Genomic DNA, 20,270 nt, shown 5'->3' on the forward strand with positions numbered 1-20,270 from the left:
ATTCTATATCCAAAGTGAAATAAGAAATTAAAAACACTATAAAAGATAAATATAGTCATACTTTATATTAGTTTATTGACTTGCCCACATGACTTTGTTCAAAACGGCAGACAAAATTTTGATTGCTTATGCTAGTGCGGTGACTTTCACGTAGAATGTTTACTTTACAAGAACAGTGCGTCTTTTTTTCTTTACTTTTTATTATTTATTTATTTTTAATTTATTTATTTATATAGAAATAAAGAATGCATGTGAATGATGTTTCCCAAAATAATTTATAATTTTAAAATTTAAAATTTTAATTATAATTTGCATGACACATGCATCATATATAAAATTTCATCTTTATTCTTTAGGTTCGAGAGGCATATTAATAGGGTGTGAGTGGATACACACAAGACCCTCTCTTGTAGTGTGTTGCTGGGCATACCTAGGGTAGTTCCGTAATTAAGGAGAAATCGGGTGGTATTTTTGGAAGATGCAGGGCGGTGGAGCCACCATGGTATGAAGATGGTGGTGATGATGATGATGTATGTGCTGGTATGGCCATGCATGAGCGACGAAGAGGATTTGACTTCATTTGGAGAGAGAGAAAGAGGAGAAAGGTAAAGAAGGAATGTAGAAAATTCAATCCGATCGAATGCAATTTTGACGTCCGCAAGGAGACACTCTCTCTCTACGCCCTTTCTCTCTCTAGTTTCTCTCTCTAGTTTCTCTCTCCAGATACAGCGAAGAACAGGCTGAAAATGAGGAGATACTGAAGGACTCGGGAGAGAGATTGAGGACTTTGAACGAGCGACGCAGCTGAAAGCCCTAGAAAGCTGAAGCTCTAGTGTGTAGTGAATGCAGAGGACGGAGAAGAATAAGGAGCACAGTGGATTTTCATTGGGAATTTTTAATCAGCTTTTTTGTTTTTGTGCTCGATCGGTATCTTAGGAGTTTCAGAGACTTGTAGTGGTGAATTTCAACTCTGGTAAGTCCGTACGCGAATTCGTCTTTCAACTCTCCTTCTCTCTGAATCTGTCTTTTTTCTCTTTCTTTAGTTTCCACTGCTTTTTGGACTGCAAAACCCTAAAGATTTTTCACTCATTTGAAGTTCTGGATCGCTGATTTTGCTTGTGATTGCACGAGATGGGGCTCGATCGAGTGCGTTTAAGTCGTTGTGCCGAGCTTTTTATTTGTTTATTTTTTTTTCTTTTGAGCAGCAGATATCACTTGGTTTGATTTAGTTTTAATTTTTTTTTTTTCATTTTGTTTTCTTTTTCTTGGGCGGTGTTTACAGATTGAGAGTTTGAGCTCGTGGTATGAGGAAGGAGTGATCTTTGATGAGTTTTGGTTGTGAGTTTTAGTTGGGTTTGTGATGTTTCGAGATTTGGATTTGCTTTAAGGATTTGAAGTGGTTTTGGGACTTCTTGGTTTGTCGAATGTTCTTCTTTGATCCTTTTGGCGAGAGTTTTAGGGTACGCTTTCTGGACCGAGATTAAGATTTAGGCGCTTTTGGTGGTGGCAGAAGTTTGATTTGTTTATTCCTCGGAACATTGTAGGATGTTGAGAGGTTCTTTCCATCTGAAAATTTATAAATTGTACAGCGATACATGCGGAAGCCCGACGAAGATTGTTTGCCTCGGACAGCTGGTGGAATTCTAGAATGTTCAGTAGCGAAGCTTGTTGCTTGGTTTTGGTGTTCCTTGATCTTCCTCTTGCACTCGTTAACTGCCAACACTGTATGCTCACGCAAAAGGCTTATCCATTCTTTTTGGCTTACAACAAAAACGCTGGAGTTCTTGGATGTGGATGTCTACTTGTTGGGTTAAGGGACATGTTGGGTTTTGCATGATCTGTTGTGTAGTTGCGTGTTTTGAATCTTTAGTGATGAGTGATGAATTAATGTCATTTTAGATAGTTTCTATACTTGAATAAGTCTTCGTAGCAAATCAGGTGATTTTGGGATAATGGTTCCATCAGGGCCTCCCACTCCGATTGGCGGTGCCCAGTCTGTTTCACCTTCACTTCTGCGACAGAACTCTGGAATGTTGGGAGCTCAAGGTGGTCCTATGCCTTCCCAGTCGGCTTTTCCCTCTCTTGTGTCTCCGCGCTCTCAGTATAATAATGTGAATTTGCTTGGAAATGCGCCCAATGTTTCTTCCCTGCTAAGTCAGTCTTTTGGAAATGGGGGTCCGAATTCTGGGCTTTCTGGCCCAGGGAGTAGTCAGCGCGGAGGTATTGATACTGGGGCTGAGTCTGATCCTCTCTCTAGTGTAGGTAATGGATTGGGGTTTAATCCGAATTCTTCTTCATTTGTACCATCTAACATGGTTAACCCCGGGTCATCAAATTCAGTTCAGGGGCAACAGTTTCAAAACCCTTCTGGCAACCAGATGTTGCCTGATCAACAGCAGCCACAACAGCTTGAACCTCAGAACTTCCAACATGGTCAGCAACAGATGCAACAATTTCCAACCCCTCACAGTTCCCTGCAGCAGCCGCAGCAGTATCAGACAATTAGAGGAGGGTTAGGCAGTGTTGGACCTGTCAAGCTGGAGCCAGTGTCTAATGATCAGCATGGACAGCAGCAGCAGTTGCCGTCCTTGAGAAATCTTGCTCCAGTGAAACTGGAACCTCAACAAATCCCGACTATGAGAGCCTTAGCACCGGTCAAAATGGAGCCCCAACATTCAGATCAGTCCTTGTTCCTGCAGCATCAACAACAACAGCAGCAGCAGCAGCAGCAGCAACAACAACAGCAGCAACAGCAACAACAGCAGCAGCAGCAGTTTCTCCACATATCCAGGCAATCTTCTCAGGCTGCTGCTGCTCAGATTAATCTTTTGCATCAGCAAAGAATCTTGCAGATGCAACAGCAACAGCAGCAGCAGCTCTTGAAGGCAATCCCTCAGCAACGGTCCCAATTACAGCAGCAGTTGCAGCAGACTAATTTGCCTTTGAGGTCCCCTGCAAAATCAGTATATGAACCTGGAATGTGTGCACGGCGTCTGACGCATTATATGTATCAGCAACAGCGCAGACCTGATGTAATATGGTTTTCTTTTTAATAATCCATTCTAAGCATGTGTTGTGCCAGTGTTTCAAGTTGTAATTATGCATATATGTTTTTTTTTCTCCTGTAGGACAACAATATTGATTTTTGGAGGAAATTTGTAGCTGAATATTTTGCTCCTAATGCCAAGAAGAAGTGGTGTGTTTCTATGTATGGAAGTGGCCGGCAAACAACGGGAGTTTTCCCTCAGGTCTGCTGCTAGAGAAAAACTATTGTTTCACATTACTTCTATGGATGCCCAAATCAGTTAACCTTATCTTAGTTGGTGTTTTGATAAGAGTAATGAGGTTACTTTTATGGGCTTTGATATGTTTTGAAGTTTTCAGGTCCATCTTTCATTGTTTTGATGTTGAGTACCTGCATAAATTGACCTAAGTAACTTCTAATTGTGCAGGATGTATGGCACTGTGAAATATGCAACCGCAAGCCAGGCCGAGGATTTGGTATGTTCTGCATGTGGGGAATTTTGAAATTGTATCATTTTCTTAATCTTATTTCAATATTTTCATTAGCCCTAATTGTTTTCCTCGTTCATGCATTTTTTGTATTGTCTTATTAAATTCATGGTTATGTTTTTCAGGGGTAACCATGTTCATTTTGCTTAATATTGTATTGTATTATGTGTGTGTGTTTGTATACATATGCATGTATGTATGTTTGCATTTATAGAGCTCTCAATTTGACTTCTTTGTAGTTACATGATTTCTTTATAAATGAATTTTTCAGAAGCAACTGTTGAGGTTCTGCCAAGGCTTTTCAAAATTAAGTATGAAAGTGGTACTTTGGAAGAACTTCTCTATGTTGATATGCCACGTGAATATCCTAATGCATCTGGTCAAATTGTCCTGGACTATGCCAAAGCGATCCAAGAAAGTGTATTTGAGCAACTTCGTGTTGTTCGTGAAGGTCAACTTCGGATAGTTTTCTCTCCTGACCTGAAGGTTGCTCACCTATTAAATGGCTTTTTATCTTCAATAACTCTGAATTTAGTAATGCATTGTTCATTTATCTAGCCCCACCTCTTATTTCCTTTTACATTTTGGACCTTTGGTAGATATGCTCTTGGGAGTTTTGTGCACGGCGTCATGAAGAGCTTATTCCTCGAAGATTATTAATACCTCAGGTTATTAATTATATGATTTCATGTTAGATTGTAGAAGCTTTTATTGTATTGCTTAATTGAAACCTTTAGCTGCCAAGTTGACATGATATTAGGTTGTCTTTTTTTTTTTCTCCTTGTTGAGTAACAAATAGACAAATGTTACTTTGATGAGTAGCAAGTGACATACATTGTTGGTAACTTGGTATGGCTTGTTTATATTAATTAGTAAAAAATTGGGACATTTTTTTTCTTCATTCTGGTCACATTGAAGTTGTTTTTTTTTTCTTCTTTTTTGTATATAATTGGGTATTTTTTTTCCTTGTTCATGAGCATTCTTGATTGCTAGGTTGGAAGTGGGGGGGGGGGGGGGCTTATTTAATTTTTGTTGTCTGTTAGGGACCATATTTCACCTGCCGTTGTGTATCATGAATATTTATCATACTGCAAATGCTATTTTTTCCTTTTCATTCATTTTCTTGAAATTTTATTCTCTTATGAGTGTTTGTATTGTTGTTGAGTTCATTCCTTTGTGCTTTGCGTTGCATGGAATTAGTTGATTTCATAGTGTGTAGGATCAGTTTTAAGGAATCAAGAAATGACATCATATGCACCACTTACGATTCACTTTGGTTTGCCATAAGGCCATTTTTATCAGTAATGACCCTATTCTAGTAAGTGTATCTACCTTATACTACAACGAGAACAAATTTGGGCACACTATAGTTGTGTCATTTGATTGGGTCCATTTAGCTGAATCAATGGTCTATTTTATTTTGACAACCCAAAGAGCATGAGCAAGGTATACACTCTAATCTGATTCAGCAAGAACAATACATTCCTTAAAACAAAAAATGCAACATTCAGTTTGCAAGCTCTCATGCCAAATTGGGAGTCTGGGAGGGCATGATGTGTGTGGCCTTAAAGATTTTGAGATATTGTTTCCATGATTTGAACTTGTGATCCTTGGGGCTTTCGGGTCATGAGTCAAGATTAGCCCTCAAAACTGTATATTTTGTAAATTTTTATTTATTAAATTACATACTGATACCAGTTTATGGGGTTAGTTTCCTACCATTAAGTGAAAGGCTTTTGCCAATACCTGTGTAGGAATTCGAAACTATATTTCATTGCTCTATGCCAATGAATTTAATAAATTCTTTGAATGAAACATCTTAGACGGATGGACTTGGATTTGTATGCTAGAAATATATGATTGGATTTGATCCGTTGGTTGGATTAAATTGGGATAATTTTACAGTACATTTTGTTCATGCAATCCTGGATTCTCTCATTACATCAAACTCCAAGAATGGGATTGTTAGGAATCAAAATACTTGGAACTAACTCATATGGTTTGCATAGCATATTTCTAGGAATGAGGGATTTCCACCTATGTAAGTAGATTCCTGGGAATCAAACAGTAATATCCTGAAAATATCCCTCAACTGATGATCGCATGTTGAAGTCTAGTGCTGGCCAATTTTCAAAGTCATCAATTCAGTTTGTCTTTTATCAATTAGTTGCTCCCTGTTTTACAGGAAAACACTAACGCCCTAATGAACTGCGAATTGGTGTGAATGGAGTATTCTCACATATAATTATGTTGAATCATTAACCAAGCTTGATTCTAGGAACGCATAGTCATGGCTTGAACAAGATCAGAAGAGTCCATTCTTTAAATTTCTTAAGAAGATGCAATCACATCATATATTTAACATTAGATTTATTATTCTCCTTCTGTATCTGTTAGTGAGGATGGGATTTCTGCTTGCTGCTGGCAACCTTGGAGCTACTCACCCATGATTGCAGGCATCAATGACATAGAGAGATCTTCATATAACTGGGCTTCCTGTATGCTATATATATATATATATATATATATATATAGAGAGAGAGAGAGAGAGAGAGAGAGAGAGTCACCTACTTCCATTGGTGGAAGGGATTGGTTTGGGTAGCGCTTCTCGAATTGTGCATCGGTTTTAAGATGGTGCTTTATCCATCAAAAGGGCATAAATGGTAGGGATAAAGTTGGCTAAAAAATATTTGATAGATAAACAGGCCTTGACAAACCATAGTACATATTCTTATGCTACATTGCTGGGAATTCTGCAAGATTTGGTGAATCAAACATGCTCTTCTGGATTGTGTTCTCTGATTCGAATCTTTTAAATTAATACTTTGGCCTCTGTGGATGTCTGGAACACCTCATTGTTTAATTTTCTGCTGTTCAAATGTTCATATTGAGTTTTGACTAATGGGAAGTCTCTGACCGTTTCCTCACCTTTTTTTGTATATATATGCACAGGTTAGTCAGCTTGGTATTGCAGCACAGAAATACCAGGCTGCGACTCAGAATGCATCTTCTAATTTATCTGTTCCAGAATTGCAAAACAACTGTAACATGTAAGTCTCTTATTGTTATATTCCCCTGTTTTCTTGGAATGTTAGAGCCTCTGAGTTGTGCTCCAATTTTCTTTTTTTGTGATAAGTGGATTATGCTACTGCTTCGAATTTGTTTTCTGCCTTTCATTGGTTCCATGGTATATTGCTTTAAGTTTTTACCTTCCTGAAAAGGAGAAATGCTCTCATCTTTAATTTCCATGGTCTTGTGTACCCCCCTCCCTATATTTTTCTCGTCTCCATGTAAAGATTTGTTTTTTCTTCACATTATTCCATCTCTTCTCCTGTGTCTATGTTTCCTTGTCAACAGTTGTTACAAAAGGCAAACTTACATGTTATCTTTATTCAGTTGAGCACTGTTCACCATGAGAAAGAATATCTTTTGCAGTTTCACTTAACACGCACGTTTCATTATTTTGTGAAGTTTAAATTACAAATCAAAATTTATTTTTCACAAGATCATTTTGCTGGGCTTATGTTGAAGAAATTGCATTGTCAATATATTTGCAATTTACTTTTCTATCATGTAACAGTATATTTTCTGCTTTCAAAAGCATTGTTGCGGCCATGTTAAAATAATGTGCTTTGAGCGAGAAAGTAGGGGAAAAAAAGCAGAAATAGAAAAGGGCAAAACGTTTTCAATACATACATAGAGTTAATTATCTGCATGGTGTATGCTATCATTCTAGGTGGTTTCTGGTTATATTTAATACGGACTAGTGATTACAGACCTACAGTTATGTGATGGATAGTTTAATTTGCTGGGGCCTTACCTTTTATCCGTGTCATGTGATGCCTTTTATTTATCATTATCGTGGTATTCCGCTTTAGGTTTGTTGCATCTGCCCGTCAGTTGGCAAAAGCTTTGGAAGTGCCATTGGTTAATGATTTGGGATATACAAAGAGATATGTGAGGTGCCTTCAGGTAATGTAGTTGAATTTCTGCAATTTTATGTCATGAATCGAAGTACTATAACTATTAAAAGTTGCATTGCATGGATATCTTCTGCATTCTGTAGTTGATGAATGATAGATTCTATCTAGAAGTGCTGAAAGTCTCTTTTGGGAAAATCTGGATATTATACTGTTTTAATGTTCAGTATATCTTGGGAGAGTGCTTTTTCATTCTGCTGCATATATACGAGGAATAGTCTGTGTTTGCCTATCTGTTTTTTTCTGATTATTTTGTGTGCAAATGATGCGACTTACATTACCTTCCCAACTAAAAAACATCAACAACTAAGCGTTAGTTCCTCTAGGTGTTGTCAGTTATATGAATCCTTATTCTCCATTTTGCACCGTCTAAGTAATATCTTCAAAGAGTTCTGAGTGTTGCTCAGATCTGTTCTGGTTTTCTTACTATATTGCCTATTCTCTCAACTGCCCTTCTCTTATCTTTTACAAGCATCATGCATAGGCTAGTGGACCATGAATCTGGCAATTGAGAAAGAACACATTATATTGTCAGCGCTATATGGTTATTACCTATGGTATTTATAAAGAAGATTAAGTATTCTGCATCCTGATTATTCATTTTCTTATTTTTATTTTATTTATTTTTATTTTTTTTTTGGGTATGTTGCAGATATCTGAAGTGGTCAATAGTATGAAAGACTTGATTGATTACAGCCGAGATACTGGGACCGGGCCTATGGGTAAGCTTGATGCAACCTTTTTTTTTTTTTTTTTTTTTTCATTTTATATTTTTAGGTTTAGGTTGATGGTAATTCTTTAAGCCTACAAGCTTGGAGAATTATATCAGAGGAGTGGATTTTGAAGAGTGGATTGTGTTGGTGATGCTTTACTATTGAAGTATGGAACATATGGCTAGTCTATATTATGGTTGCATTCATTCCATAGAATACTATGGGAAGCTATTCTTCTCCATTTTAGACAGCCAAAATATCCAACTTCTCAAAGCACTTTCTGGATTTGTTTCTTTATTTATCTACTCTAAATTCTTCTTTATTGAAATTTCCTCCTTCCATTCTTTTGGCATGCAGATAATAGAGAATCATTATATTTGTTGATAGCTTCGGGTGTCTTTGAACAATCAAATCAATTTTAGTTTTAATTTTTGTGTTTTCTTGTGTATTTAAGTAAGGGATTGAGGTATTTGAAAGGATTTGGGAATGCTGTGGTAGGCAAAGAAATTAGAAGGATCTAGGCTTCTTGTTATTCTTAGATCTTCTATTAAGAAAGGAAATACTCAGGCCATGGCTGATAAAGACAGATAAATGCTTAGATCTAGTTTGATGACTTATTGCAACAATATATCCTTGCATGTTGTGTAGTTGGCAGGTGTGGCCATGGCCTGGTGGCCAGCACTGTGCAGGCTGGTCGTTCAATAAGGCCTCTGAGCATGTGATTGTGGCCAGTAAGTCAGGATGCGCTGATCAAGCAAGGAAAGTCCACCCCAGCCCAGCTTGTCCTGGATTGGGCTGGTTATACATGAGGGTTAAGGCGAGAATGTAGAACAAATGAACTGAAATCCCTAGATATTAGGTTTTCAGGGAGATTATGACAAAAGGAATAATAATAGTTGGTGACTTGGGTAATCTAGGGCTTTGGTCTTACCTGGGGAGAGGATTATGGAAGTCATCTCTCTTCCCCAGTGCAACATAAAAATGAAACAAGAGAAAGGAAAAATGAAAAAAAAAAGAAAAGGAAAAGCACAAAGCATAGATGGTTTAAGTATTTTGGCTGGACCTTGAATGAGAAGGGTTGTAACTTGTATGCGTAGTGGAAGTGTTTATTTTTTACAGTCTACTCGTGCTTTGTATTGCTTTTCTAATATCTATTATTGAATGCCATTCTGACCACTTCTGTGTCTTCTACTCTTCTTAGAGAGTTTGGCCAAGTTCCCTCGGAGGACGAATGTTTCATCTGGGTTTCATAGTCAGTCCCAACAACCCGAGGAACAGCAGCAGCAGCAGCAAACAATGGCACATAACTCAAACAGTGATCAAAGCCCCATCCAAACGACTGCTATGCAGCTTGCTGCTACCAATGGTATGGCCAATGTAAATAATTCCCTCAATGCATCTTCGGTCCCTTCACCTGCCAATGCTATTGTTGGGCTTCTCCATCAGAACTCAATGAACTCCAGGCAGCCAAATCCTATGAGCAATGCAAATAGTCCCTACAGTGGAAGTGCTGTTCAGATTCCATCGCCCAGCTCCTCCAGTACAATACCACAGGCTCAGCCTAACCCTTCTCCATTTCAGTCGCCAACGCCTTCCTCATCTAACAATCCCCCACAAATTTCTCATAGTACCTTAACAGCAACTGCTCACATGAGTGCTGCAAATTCACCAGCGAATGTTTCGGTGCAGCAGCCATCTCTCTCAAATGAGGCTGACCCAAATGATTCCCAGAGTTCTGTCCAGAAAATCATACAAGAGATAATGATGTCCACACCAATTAGCAGCACAGGAGGTGGTATGGTGGGTGTCGGTAGCCTGGGAAATGACACAAAGAATGTAAATGGGATTTTGCCGACAAGCAACAACACAGGTCTCAATGGCAGCAGTTGCCTTATGGGGAATGGAACAGCCAATCCTAGTTCTGGCATGGGGGGTGCTGGATTTAGCATGGGTGGTGGACTTGGCCAATCGATGATGGTGAATGGAATCAGAGCTGCAATGGGCAATAATTCTGTGGCAATGAATGGGAGGGTGGGCATGGCTTCAATGGCTCGGGACCAAGGTATGAATCATCATCAACAAGATTTGGGGAACCAGCTGCTTGGGGGGCTAGGAGCAGTTAATGGCTTCAATAATCTTCAATTTGACTGGAAATCATCTCCATGAGCGGGTCCACGATCTTACTAATATTTGATTTCTTCACAATCGCTGTTTGTGCAGCAAGAGAGAGGGCAGAATCGCCTGTGGCCCTTTGAAGACAGCAGCAAGCAGTTCATGATGAATGGATTGATTTCGGGGCTTCCCTCCCACTTTGTACTAATCTCTGAAAAAGGAAACCCTATAGCATAGTGTTTTTGTCATTGAAATGTTATATCTTAGTTGCTTCATTCCCTTTGTTTCTCCCATTTATGAATTAATACAGATGCTTATCCCCACTAACAGCCTCAGAATGGAAATTGAGGGAGGGACTGTTCTCCGGTCAAGCACTCTTTCTGTTGTATTGCCAGTACCTCGCATCCGCCATTTGTAAACTAGCATATCTGCAAGTCTCTCTCTCTCTCTCTCTCTCTCTCTCTCTCTCTCTCTCTCTCTCTGGATTCTTGGGATGTATATATTAATGGTTTGTTTGGAAGTAACTTTCAAGAGCTGCTTGCACGATCTGCAGTTGCATTATTTTTTTCTCCTGTGCGTCTCTTGTTTTTGTTTTTTGTTCTTTTTGGGGGCTTATCAAAATGCCTCGTGTAAGCTTCGCTTGTGGAAGATGCAATGCCCATCCTATGCCTTTTACTTGTTCAAGGATTCTACCAGTGGCCCGTTTGCATTCTACAACATCCTGAATTTTTTGTCTGTCTGAATGATATTATTAGTTGGTGTTTCCATTTAGTGGCTAGATGTTTTTTGTTTTTTTCTTTCCCTCTTATATTTTTTTTCTCCTTAGAACAAACAAGTTGTGGATGCGTTATGGTCATATTCCTGAATACTAAAAATGTGTATCAGTCGGACTGTCTGCAGGAAGAGCTTAAATCTTGAACTTAACAGTGAGTTTGTATATAGAACACAATGTATGTTAAAAGAAAATCTGGGCTGGGAATGTTGAAGCATAATTTATACACGAAGAAAAATCTGTAAACAGAATTGTCTGAATGAAAGCTTTGCATCACAAAGGTTTTCTTCTCTTCAAATGTTCAGGTGTTTCTCTACTGAAGCGGTTAAGGTGGATTTGGGCACTGCCCCAATGATGCCTTCTTTCTTCTCGCCATTCTTGAAAAAAAGCACGGTTGGGATGCTCCTGATTCCATACTGGGAGGCGATGTTTGGGCTATCATCAGTATTGAGCTTGTAACAGGCGATCTTCCGTGCAGATTCTTTTGCTAGTTCGTCGATCACAGGGGCAATCATCCTACAGGGTCCGCACCACGGTGCCCAGAACTCCACCAGGACTGGCCTCTCGCTTGCAACCACCAAATTCTCCCAGCTTGAATCAGTCACCACTTGAACTGCAGGTTTCTCAAATTTCCCCATGCATTAATCCAGGAATATGGTGACTTAATGCATGTTCATTAAAGATGAGAGAGAGAGAGAGAGAGAGAGAGAGAGAGATACCCTCATCTAAAACTTTACGGGCTTTGCAAACAATGCTGGATCTGGGCCACCTGGGAGATGAGGCACAGAATGATGGAATGGATTTGTTCGACCCATTACAGGTCCGCAGATTAAGAATATTGTCATGAGAAAATGGATGGGGAGAATGAAAAACACCTGCTGCTCTGGCTGTGGATACTGTGCTCAGTTGGAAACAGTACTTCTCCAGAGCCATTTTAATCTAATCTATTCCCCTTCCTGGGATTGTCTCTGCTCAAACTGGTTGTGAATACCTCTTAACGAAGAGAGTTCTTATGGCCAAGGAAGGGCGTTACTGAGAAAATTTCTCAGGAGGGCTGCATGCGTGTTTGTCTACCAGGCAACGGCTTGTCAAGACTTCTTCCTCCACTTCTTTACACTCGCTTTCCAGTGGATATTCTAGCAAAGATTGTTAGGTGTCAAAGTGCTCAACTTCATGTGGTTCAGGACTCGTATTCTTTTTTTCAAAGGAAAAATCTAAACGACCCAAAGCCAGTCGTTCGATGGGTTTCTCTCTTTGGTTGGGCCTCAAGTGTTCCCATCGCTAACAATATTCTGCCTGGCCCAGGTCCATTTTTTATGTGGAAACCAAACAGAACACTGCAAACAGGGAAGAAGCCCCAGCCCAAGTGATGATAAGCTAGGTCTGTCATGGCAGTGGCATGCTCCCTACCCCCTGAGACATGAACTTAACAAAATTAACCCCTATCATGTATGATGCATCCACTGACCAATTGAATTTGCTAGCTTCCTTAATTAATTGCAGGCCTTCCACTTGCCCAACCATTATTATTATTATTATTAGGATCAATTAGATAACTTGGTTTGTTCGTGTTCTGAATCTTTTCATACAAGATCGATCTAAGTTCGGATAAAGGAGAAGAGTTTCATTATGTAGTTGCTCGGTGTTAAACTAGCTAGTTTTAGATAATTTGTCATATAAGTCATTGATGATTATGCATTGAGGCCTATGATCAATGCATTACATTTTATCACTTTAGTGAAGATTAGGTAAAGGTGAGCCCAAGCATGCTGTCAAAGATGTGGGGTTTTGGTGTCAAATTAAAATGAGTGAAAACGTAAGTGGACACTTAAATGAGTTAGTTCAGGAGAGAAGAGCTAGATTAACAATTTGGAACATAGGAGCCTTACTAATAAATGCATGGGGTAGCTAACATAATGGTTCGGAGAAAAATCAACATCATTTTCATTCAAGAGATTATGTGGGTGGTGCAAAAAGTGTGAAAATTTGGAAAATTGAGGTTTGAAAATTAGTTCATCGGGAAAGAGAAACATAAGAAAGGGATGCCTAGACATCACTATAAGAGCTGTTGATATTAAACATTAGTTAGAATTATAAAAATTAAGATGATTTTAAAATAAGAGAATAAACATTGTTGGTGCCAGTGGCGGACACAATTTTTTTTCTCAGTAGGAGCTAAAAAAATATTTTTAAATATTTTTTAAAATAAATAATTAAAAAACACATACATTCACATTTAACACTATCTTCTTTTTCCGTAGTTTTAGCCTCAGGAGCATCCCAGGACCCAAAAAGGCAAAAAATAAAATAAAATAAATAAATAAATAAAAAGAAGAAGAAGAAGAAGATGGAGAAGAAGAGAAAATATCTGACAGTGGGAAGCAGGTCAAACATGATTCACACAGGGTGCATGCAGGTATGAAAAACATATATAGCAGTACTAGTGTCGTCTCAGGCAGATCGAACCAGCCATCAACATCCATATTTCCTTCATTGGGAGGGCACAGATAATAAATTAATCCAGTATGTAAACGTCAAAACTAATGATCGCAATCAAAGACATATGAATCTAGCAGCTGCCAAGATCTGCATCTGTCTCTATTCAATATTCATATGTATATACACACATCGTTAATTAGGTACCCACCCTATATGTATACATATGATTAATTAACTAACTAATTCCCTTGTTTAGGTGAATTCTTACCATTTGACTCTGCGGGAAGACCTTGACTTGGTACGTAAAAGCATGCATGCAAAAACTTCTTCCATTAATTACCTCTTTAATTCAAACCAGTTGAAAGATGGACATAAATGCTATCAATGAAATTTAACAAACGCATATAAAACCAGCAGCTGCTATACCAACTGGTGTCGCGGTTTATATATATGTATGTATAAATGCAAGCATGACTGTGTCAACCTCACTGGCGCCGTGGCCTTCTGAGTTCTCTGACCCCATTGACCCTTTCAGCTGCTCGGATTGCGCTACTGTCCCACTCCACCATCCCATACCATACGATACCTGCATGATGGATGTATACATTTGTGTTTCTATAATTCTCACGTCGTGTTTGGCTCATGAAACACTCGTGTTTAGAAAAATAGAACCATTATAATATAAGAATTTGATACTTTACAAACATTATGAAGCAAATGATCGAGAATGTAAAGATTATTTGCTGTAAGAGTAAAGTTGGACTTTGGTGATATCAAAGTCTCATATTCCATTCCACACTTATAGTTTATTCAATAAATTAACAGGATGGGTCAATGGACAAGAGATATAATCTTTTCATCCTTGATTTGGTGTCGTCTAGATGGATTTGAAGGACTCGCGCAAGTTCGAGTTTTGGGTCATCAAAATAAAAATAAAAATTCATACATAAAATTTAATAAATAAGGAATTAATGAATAGTTGAGAAAAGCCTTAAATTATAATTGATCAGTACAGTATGTATCATACAATATATTTTTTTTCATTTTTTTTATTTCAAAGAACTTGCACGCGTGTACATATGTCCTTGAAAACCAGGCTTTGGCCCTCTTTAAATGTACTCTCTATCCCTGACCACATTTTTTGAGACAAGCAGTTGCTTGTATATAGCTTGCTAGGGTTCAATCTGCCTAAGAGAGGGTCATTAAGAGTATGAGAGTCAAAGGGATTGGGCCTCTAATTAATTGGGCAATCCCTACTTTGATGCTTTTGTGGTAGAACAAAAACATGCTGTGCCCCCCAAAAAAAAGGAAATAATAATAATAATAATAATAATAATAATAATAATAATAATAATAATAATAATAATATTGTAAGCCCATGATTTGTCAATTAAGAGTACTATTGATCAAACTAAATGGATCTTCAATCCTTAGCAATTAAACTAGGCGTCAAGGTTTTTTTTTTTTTTAATTAAAAAAAAAAGAGGTTCTAGTTAACATACATCAAGATGAGAGGATATTTCTGAAAAAAAAAAAGTTTTGTCTCAATTTATTCTCTATATACATTTAATTACATTAACTTTGTTTTTATAAATTTTTCTAAATTTCTAATCGATCCTTTCTGAATAATAACGTTGTTGAAATTCACACATCTTCGTGTGTTGCACATGTATCCTCAAAATATTTATGATCAATAGCAATTATGCTCCGATATATTTTATGACTAGAAACGTGCCTCTTTCAATATTGACCATTTTAAACCCCCCTCTCCCTTTCAAAAAATTATACCGAGGACCTCTCCCTCCACATGTCCATGTGCTTGTTTCCTTAATGTTAGACACGTGACAAATTAATGTAGGACTAATTTGTCACATGTCTAACATTAAGGAAATATATATGCACACAAACATGTAGAGGGGGAGATCTCCTGTATAATTTCTCTTCTCTGTCTCTCCTCATTTTTTGACGCAATTAGTGAAGATGATCAATTTAAATACAGTTGAACTCATGGCCATTTTCACATTTTAAGTTCGATGCACAACATAAAGTATTTGAAGAACTATTGTTACTGATTGCACCACACCTAGCTAGTTATAATATGCATATAGTCCTCTATGTGTGTGTGTGTGTATTTTCCCCACTTAGAGTTTTGACAACAAAATTTAATTTATTTGCTCAATTTATTGTACAAACCATGAATGGGTGATCCATCTTTAATCGTACTCCTTAGCAAAGCCAAACAATAAATGATCTTTTTTTAGTGTAATGAAAAATAATCATAAATATATGGTGTGTGCAAAGCTCGTGATATGTAAAAGAGTCCCCTATAAGACCTCTAGGTTTGGCCTCAATTTATTTCCTATATGTTTAATTACATTATTTTTTATTTTTTATTTTTTATAGTTTGCATAACTTTTTGATTGAACCTTTTGATAGTGATGGGTATCATTATTCATGCACATCTTTATATGTGTGTAACGAGTGTATCCTCAAAATAATTATGATCAATCACAATTACGCTTTGACAAATTTTAGAACTGAAAATATGCCTCTTTCAATATTTGGCCATTTTAAATCTCATGTTTTCTCTTTGTTTATCTCTATTTTCTTAAACAACTAGTGAATGTGATTAATCTAAAAGACTGTTGGACTTATGATCAACCCTCTCTATTCATGTTTCAAGTTTGAAACATAAAATTGGGTACTAAAAAGAACTAATACAATTAGTTTTAATACACTTAGCTATGAGTTGAAGGGGAGCTTAAGTGCAACGGTAAAATTGTCGTCGTGTGACCTGGAGGTTACGGGTTTGAGGTGTGGAAACAGTTACTTGAAAAAATGTAAGGTAAGACTGTGTAATATAGACCCATTGTGGTCTGCCCCTTCCCGGACCCTACATACGCAAGAGTTTTGTGCATCGAGCTGCCCTTCTTACACCTAGCTATGAGTTGTAATATGCATGCATATACTCATATACTCATATTTGTATGGAAGTTTTGAAAATAGAATTTAATTTATTTCCTTTATCGTACACCATGTATGTATAGGTGGTCACTAAGCATGTATACTCTTTAGCATGACAAACAATAAGGATCTGTTTGGATCAAAGATTTTACTTGAAAAATGAAAGCAAAGGAAAATAAGGAAGAAACTCATTTTTTCTTGTATTTTCCTTCTCTATTGAGTATTATAAAAAATAAAAATTTATTTTGATATGACTAAAAATTAAGAAAAATAATTTTGATATGACTAAAAATTAAGAAAAATAAAATGTTAATTATGTGTAAAGTTAATATTTTGTTCATAGATTTGATATTTTTTTTATTTTCTTATTGACTTTTCTTGAAAATGTGAATTCTTTGATATTTTTCTTTTCTTTCCCTAATATTTTTGGAGGAGTTTAAATGATTTTATTTTTATTTTTATTTTTATTTATTTATTCTTTTTGCGGTAGCATGGAACAAAAAAACGATTCAACAGTCTGTGCAAAGACCATAATATTTATGAGTCCTGTAATGGACTATAAATGGTTTCCCATTCTTACAAAACTTGACAAGCTTATATCAAATTTTATCTTTTGATTTTTTATTTTTTTGGTTTCTAGCAGACAGGGTCCCTTAATTAACTTGGCTGGACTTCTCGAATTGTCTGAATATATTATTCAATACGTTGATTGACGTCAACATCCAAAGTCAATAGAGAAAATATTATGCATATCTTCTCATTTATAGCTTGTGAATGGATCATTTTCGAGATGGCATCTCCCACACGTGCAGTGGGAAATGTAGACTTGTTTTGAATCGGGGTCTCGATTCATATGATGATCAAGAGAGATCATGAAATAATTTAAATTGCAACAGAATTACTTTTATTCTATTTTTTTTTTTTTGTAGGTGTGATTAGATCACCTAATTACTACAGATTTTTTGATATTTAAGACAGACTTTGATCGGAAAAACCTATCGTTGATTTCAATTTATGTACCCAAAGTAGGCTTCGGGAGTACAATTATGTGAGGCGAAGGTATCGACACCCCCTATACATCCACCCTCACAGATGGTACCTAATTGCCTTATTATTGTCCATTTTAGCCAATCAATTGGTCAAGATTCATGGTTATTTTGTGCTTGTTTGATATTAGCCCTTTTAATATTAGATGAGTTCCCATCATTCCAAGGGATATCCCCATCTCTAGAATCCCGAAAAGACTGTCCTATTTTCAGGTTCTTTCGTTAAATTATATAGGCATTATTTTCAATAAAGGGGTACGAAAAAAATGCCTCGTATAAAGGGTACCAAGGTACCCTCCCCTCAAACATATAGAAGAGATGACATTTCCTCATCTCTTATTAGTGTTTTTTAATCACCGGGGTATTACATGTACCAACCCGTGCACTTGTAGTCACAATATATCAGGCAAAGTGTTCTAAAATACTAAACATAAAGGTTAAATAGTTCAAGCATCAAAGCATGCATATATCACAATAGGCACTACCATTCATTTAGTCAATATTCATGCATGTAGACACCCAATTTTAATCGAGGCCTTAAAAATAATAAGTTTTTCATTAAATGTTTACAACAATACTGAGAGATACATAAGAATACAGGGAAAATGCAGAAAATACACAAAAACACACAGAAATATATGGGCAAATAGAAAAATATAGGGAGATATAGGGAATGCCTTAGCAATGTATTGGAGTTAATGAAAATTCGGAGCCAAATGGAGAAGTTGGATAAAGTGGTGCATTTTTTCGGCTTCTTTTTCTTTATTGCTTAATGGTGAGGTCTCATGTTTTTTCAAAACCTCAAGAGTATTAGACAAGGGGACCCTTTATCTCCGTTTCTCTTTGTTATTATCATGAAAGTGCTTTCTCAAATGATGACCCTTAGTATGGAGAAAAACTTGATCAAGGGAATCAAGATTCATAAAAGGTCTCACTCTAAAAGCCTATCTCATCTCCTTTTCGCTGATGACACTATTATCTTTTGCAGTAATTCCTTTTCGGAGCTTAGAAATCTGAGGGCAATTTTGCTTTTCTTTAAAGCAGTGACCGGGATGAAAGTTAACTTATCAAAAAGTTAAATCTAATTGATCGGTGACATCACATATATGGACTCTAAGGCAGATATTTTGAGTTGCTCAGTGGACTCCTTCCTTTCTTTTTACCTCGGTATTCCCTTGCGAGTAAAGTCATTTGATAAACATGTTTGGGACCCAATTATTAAGAAAATGAAAAGGAAGTTGGCAACATGGAAGTCAAATTTTCTCTCTATGGGAGGTAGACTGACTTTGATCAATTCAGTTCTTTTCAATTTGCCCATTTATTACATGTCAATTTTACCTTTGCAGAAAAGGACTTCTAGGCTTATGGAAAGATACCAAAGAAATTTCCTCTGGCAAGGAACGTCCGAGAGTTTTAAATATTCCCTGGTCGGATGGAGGTCAGTCACTATTTCCAAAATTAAGGGAGGGCTTGGAATCAAGTGTTTAGAGATCATGGGTGAGGCTCTTCTTGGCAAATGGATTTGGAGATTTGCTGTTGAAGACAATAGCCTATGGAAAAAGGTGATATGTGTTAAGTATGGATTTAGTACACCCATATGGTGATCCCCTATCCCCTCCGGTACCACAGGTGGAAGTCTTTGGATGAATATCCTTAAACTCAATTCGGTTATGTGGGATCATATGAAAATTTTGGTTGGGGACGAGAATAAAAAAAACTTTTGGACTGACAAATGGGCCTCCTGCACACCCTTTTTAACCTTTTTCCAAAACCTTTTCGACATGGCATTTTAGCAAAAGGCTAAAATTGCAGATGTCTTGCAATTTCATAATAATAGCCCCTTTTGTTGTCTAGTGTTTAAGCGTCAAAGTAGAGGAAAGGAGGCAAATCAAGTGTTGGAACTTTTGAATTTGATTTATAAAGTTTTGATTAAAAGAAGCAATCCAGACTTGTGCTTCTGGGATCTCAACTCCTCTAAATTCTTTTCAATGGCTAGTTTTTACAGAGTTTTTGCCCAGCACACCCACCAATGCCACCTTAAACCGGCAACCAAGCTTTGCAACATTTTCATTATAACAAAGATCAGTGTCTTTTGCTAGCTGGTAATTAATAACAGAATTCTGACTTTAGATAATCTTCAAAAAAGAGGTTGGATATTGGCTCCAATGTGTGTTCTCTATAAGAAGGACGTTGAAAATGTTAATCATCTTCTCATTCACTGTCAGTTTAGCAGAAAAGTGTGGTCCTCCTTATGCTGTTTCTTGCAATTACAGATGGTTATGCCTTATGAGATCCATTCGTTATATGATATTTGGAATTCTTTGTCTCTTACAGGTTTTATGAAGAACCTTAGAGCAACCATTATGGGGGTGGCTTGTTGAGAGATCTGGAAAGAGTGAAACAAAAGAATTTTTAGGGAGCACTCCTTCTTAGACGCTAATATTCACTCTAGATTTGTTTCCAGTCTCTTCCATTAGTCTAGGTCTTATCCCACTCTCTCGAATTTGGATTGGGACGAGTTTCATTGTATTTTAGCAGATTTAGGAGGTTAACTCGTAGGATCTCTTGTGCTTCATGTCCTTACTTTCTTTTTCTACTAATTTATTTCTTGAAAGCACACGTTGTCTGACTTCCATTCTTCCTTCTTTTGTTTTTTTTCTTCTTTGTTGGCTAAATCGTTGAATCCCCTATCATTCCTTGAATTATTTTTGGCTTTCATAGGATTTTCGCA

At 37.1% G+C, this 20,270-nt stretch overlaps 2 protein-coding genes across 3 annotated transcripts; one reads left to right on the top strand and one right to left on the bottom strand.

Moving 5' to 3' along the window:
* Positions 1-539: 539 nt before the first annotated feature.
* Positions 540-10,879, top strand: LOC131161674 (transcriptional corepressor SEUSS). Of its 2 annotated transcripts, none has more exons than XM_058117602.1 (10): positions 540-973; positions 1,283-3,032; positions 3,129-3,248; positions 3,453-3,501; positions 3,785-3,999; positions 4,113-4,181; positions 6,466-6,563; positions 7,392-7,485; positions 8,146-8,215; positions 9,408-10,879. In XM_058117602.1, the coding sequence occupies exons 2-10, from the start codon at positions 1,953-1,955 to the stop codon at positions 10,370-10,372; spliced, it is 2,760 nt and encodes a 919-aa protein (XP_057973585.1). In that variant the 5' UTR covers positions 540-973; positions 1,283-1,952; the 3' UTR covers positions 10,373-10,879. The 2 variants fall into 2 exon arrangements, with proteins under 2 accessions (XP_057973585.1, XP_057973586.1); XM_058117603.1 differs by having other exon boundaries at positions 555-973; positions 1,044-3,032.
* Positions 10,880-11,232: 353 nt separating this feature from the next.
* LOC131161675 (thioredoxin M-type, chloroplastic-like) lies at positions 11,233-12,253 on the bottom strand. Its single transcript, XM_058117604.1, has 2 exons — positions 11,810-12,253; positions 11,233-11,703 (listed from the first exon to the last, which is right to left on the bottom strand). Exons 1-2 carry the CDS (start codon positions 12,021-12,023, stop codon positions 11,384-11,386), a joined length of 534 nt encoding a protein of 177 aa, XP_057973587.1. The 5' UTR covers positions 12,024-12,253; the 3' UTR covers positions 11,233-11,383.
* Between the last annotated feature and the right edge of the window lie 8,017 nt (positions 12,254-20,270).

Source organism: Malania oleifera, chromosome 8 (genome assembly GCF_029873635.1).
Source record: "Malania oleifera isolate guangnan ecotype guangnan chromosome 8, ASM2987363v1, whole genome shotgun sequence".
In the NCBI taxonomy this organism is placed as follows: Eukaryota; Viridiplantae; Streptophyta; class Magnoliopsida; order Santalales; family Ximeniaceae; genus Malania; species Malania oleifera.

Excerpts from the sequence above, each read along its gene's own strand:
- LOC131161674 (XM_058117602.1), top strand. The coding sequence starts at position 1,953 with ATGGTTCCATCAGGGCCTCCCACTCCGATTGGCGGTGCCCAGTCTGTT. Across the intron at positions 3,033-3,128 it reads AGCAACAGCGCAGACCTGAT|GACAACAATATTGATTTTTG; the intron begins GTAATATGGTTT and ends TTTCTCCTGTAG. Across the intron at positions 4,182-6,465 it reads GAAGATTATTAATACCTCAG|GTTAGTCAGCTTGGTATTGC; the intron begins GTTATTAATTAT and ends ATATATGCACAG.
- LOC131161675 (XM_058117604.1), bottom strand. The coding sequence starts at position 12,023 with ATGGCTCTGGAGAAGTACTGTTTCCAACTGAGCACAGTATCCACAGCC. Across the intron at positions 11,704-11,809 it reads CCGTAAAGTTTTAGATGAGG|TTCAAGTGGTGACTGATTCA; the intron begins GTATCTCTCTCT and ends AGAAACCTGCAG.